At 46.8% G+C, this 3,394-nt stretch overlaps 1 protein-coding gene across 2 annotated transcripts in view; it reads right to left on the bottom strand.

The window, feature by feature from the left end:
- Positions 1 to 206: 206 nt before the first annotated feature.
- The window catches only part of CNIH3 (cornichon family AMPA receptor auxiliary protein 3), a 117,941-nt gene continuing 114,753 nt past the window's right edge, over positions 207 to 3,394 (bottom strand). For both annotated transcript variants that reach the window (XM_003790976.1, XM_023513909.1), the window contains one exon: positions 207 to 234. In XM_003790976.1, the coding sequence (XP_003791024.1) occupies positions 207 to 234 (28 nt within the window). The remainder of the gene's footprint in view (positions 235 to 3,394) is intronic.

The raw sequence follows: 3,394 nt of genomic DNA, 5'->3' as shown, positions 1-3,394 counted from the left end.
TATAATACACAGGGCAACAACAGACACGCAGGGTCGACTCCACCTCCCCCCACCAGCTGAATGACTCCAACTTGCGTCCAGCTTGCTGCCAGCCAGCTCTCTCCTACAAGTCTCACTCCAGCCTCTCCTCCAGTCACCAGCAGAAACGGACTTCTCAGCCTCAGGCTGCTCCCTCTCAGTCTCTGACGATGTGCATGGTCTTTGTGTTAGGAGCTCACTAGTGTGTAGATCATGCTAAATGCAAAAAGAAAAGGAGAGGATGTTAGTGGGAGCTCTCAAAGGACTCAGGCTGGCCTTGGCATCTCCCTCATCCCTGCCACTAGAGTATCTTGTCCACCCTTCTGCTATGCCCCTGCTACTTCCCACAACACTTGTTGGGAGAGTGTATTTTGTGCCTTAGATAAAAGATGTGATTGCTCTAAGTGCCTATTATTATTCTCATCAGGATGATTATTAAGGTTCTTATTCCTTTTCATGTAATTTCAGGGCAGGCCTGGGAGGTGGGGGAGCAGCAGATTCTTTATGCCACCAGCTCCCATGTGCTCACATGATGGCTGCACCCAGGGGCTCCCAGATGATATAGGATGATACATTAGTGCTGGAGAAAAAGATCATCGTCACTATTGTGAAGGCCCACGTGTGAATACAAGTCCACTGGGCACAGGAAATTCCCTGGCCCTCTTGTTTTTAAAACTGCTCCAGGAACTAAACTTGCATAACAGCGTGTGACAGAGGTGTTGCCCCAACACTAGCAAGGAAACAGGGACATACTTCCCTGTGCTGTTGGAAAGGGCTTCAGGTTAACTCTGCAAGGCTGAGGAATGATCTGCACCAAAATATACTATTTTGTCTATTTGGCAGAAAGACAAACAAACACCTTTTCCCACCATAGAGCAGTGATTCTCAACCAGTGTGCCACAGCATACTAGTGTGCTGTGAGAGGGTCTTAGGTGTGCTGTGAGAATTTTTAAAGACTAATTAAATTATTTTCAAAAGAAGTTCAAAACACAGTACATATATACTCTTTTTTACTCATTTTTTTATTGCCATAATTTAACTATTGTGGAAATTTAACCATAGGTTCAAGTATGCTATGAGATTAAAAAAAAGAAAAGGGTGCAAAACACTGCTATAGACAAAGAAAAAAGGATCCCTGAAGACATCAGACCAAAGGGAAGAGAAAAAGGTTCACTTAACCCTACACCCCTGCGAGGGCCCAACAAGCTCATCTGAGTAGCTGAAGTTCCATCTTCAGGAACCTGATACACTTCATGTTCACTACCAGGCAGGCACAGAGCTAGAGGGACTTACCCCACATGGGGAAGTCGACAGTCAGATGAGAGTTGGATTACTCAAAGTCACATAGCTCAGGACAGCAAGGTGAAGAGCCACATCCTAAACCAACCCAGTGCTCTCTTCAATAGATACCACGCCTCGTGGTGGACACCTCCATTTACTCACTTTCTTTCGTTTAATGGTTAGGGAGCACCTAATCCTTGCAGCAGCAGAGCATGCAAGGCACCACTCTTGGTCCTAGAGGAAACCTACAGCCAAGCTGTAACAACAGACAAGGAGGACTCAGGGACCAGCTGCCCTGGCCCAGGCCCTGGCTGGGGCACTGCACACGCAGAGAGAAGGAAATTAATGAGGCCTCTGCTATCAAGGAACCAGTAAACCATAAGTAACATCATTACACATTGAGAGAAATAAAGCTACACTCTGAATTTGAAAAGATCTTTCCACTGAGCAGTTCACATTGAACTTGCTAGCTCGTACTAATAAGTGGTATTAGCTAGTCCCCACAAAAATCGCCTGTCCACAGGGCTAACTGAGTAGGGATGGCAGAGGGGGCCATATTATCAGCACAGCATGGTGGGGAAAAGTGCAGGCTCCAGAGATAGGTGAGTTGCTCATTGTTAGCTAGGACCTTGGACACATTTCTTAGTCACCCCAAGGTCCTCAGGAACCCCTAGTAACCTTGAACCGTAAAATACCAACCCCCTCCTGAGGGCTGTCATGTGAGTCTCCAGGCCTGCGTTCAGCTCAGGCACAGATCTACATGCAGCGGGGCCCATGCAGCCTGTGCTGACCATTTGATGCTCTCCACAGGCTCCAGACCTGAGGTGCTGGGAGTGCCTGGGGCAGGAGAAATAGGGTCTTTGAGGAGTCTCAAAGAGCGGAAAGAGGTCAGGTTCAACAAAGAATTTGGGGTGCCCTCTGGCCACCACCAGGGGCCCAGTGAGGGTAGAGGAACAGCTGTTCCCAATTTTGTGTTAGAAACAAAGTAATTGACAAATATAACGCAAAGGCTGTGCCCAACTGCAGTAATGAACTAGAGAACAAATAGTCAAACAGAATGTCTGGCACAGACTCTGATACAGAATGATCACACCACCTAACAGGCAGGCGCTGCAAAACTCTCCCACAGAGCGGCTTTGCTCGCTTGTGAATTCACACGCCTTCCTCCCCACACCACCTAGAACTCCAGCAATTATTGCTACAAAATTGAATGAGGTAGCTGTCCTGCCTCAGACTCCATCCAAACCAAGGTGGATCCCGGGCCAGTGGGGCAGGAGCTGGCCTTGTTCTGATGCGTTTGAGGACAGACAGTCCTGTCTCTGGGAACAGGCCACTGCAGCCCCCAAAGAAAGTGATTTAATACATTCTAGAGAGGAATTTAACCTTCAAGGTGTTGAGTCCCTGGTCCCTAAATCCACAAGGGCTTTGTCCACCATCTGCAGGCTTCCCAGGACAGGAACCTGTCTGATGAGCCACAGGAGTCAGAAAGGCTTGGGTGAGCCCACTGGGCACCCTGGAAATCTCCAGAAGCTTCAGAGATCCTCAGGCTTCCTGCAACTTGGGGCAGGAACTGTCCAAGGACAACTCCATCAAGGATGTCACCCTAAGCCTGGACCAACCCTCGACTCCAAGAAGAATGTGGTAGAGTAACTCCGAATCTTCTCTACAGCTGAGTTATTCCAGGGGAAGTTATACGTCCTGGGCCTCTGAGTTTGCAGACACTGGGGACATAGACACAAGGAAGGTAGAAGTAAGCAGAACTCTCCACACTGGCTAAGTTGTGCCTCAGAACTGTCTGAAAAGCTCATTTAAAATGCAGAGGCCTCTATTCCATTCACAGTAGTGCCAAAGAAGAGTTTACCTAACAAAGGACGTGAAAGATCTTTATAAAGAGAACTATGAAACTCTAAGAAAAGAAATAGCTAAAAATACCAACAAATGGAACAACATACCCTGCTCATGGCTGGGAAAAATTAATATTGTTAAAATGTCTATACTACCTAAAGCAATATATAATTTCAATGCAATCCCTATTAAAGTTCCATTGTCATACTTTAAAGATCTCGAAAAAATAATACTGCATTTCATATGGAAA

This window comes from Otolemur garnettii, unplaced genomic scaffold (assembly GCF_000181295.1).
Source record: "Otolemur garnettii isolate 467f Iridium unplaced genomic scaffold, OtoGar3 scaffold00045, whole genome shotgun sequence".
NCBI classification, from domain to species: Eukaryota; Metazoa; Chordata; class Mammalia; order Primates; family Galagidae; genus Otolemur; species Otolemur garnettii.
Note: the sequence above shows the minus strand (reverse complement) of the source record. Positions and strands in the feature narration are given on the sequence as shown.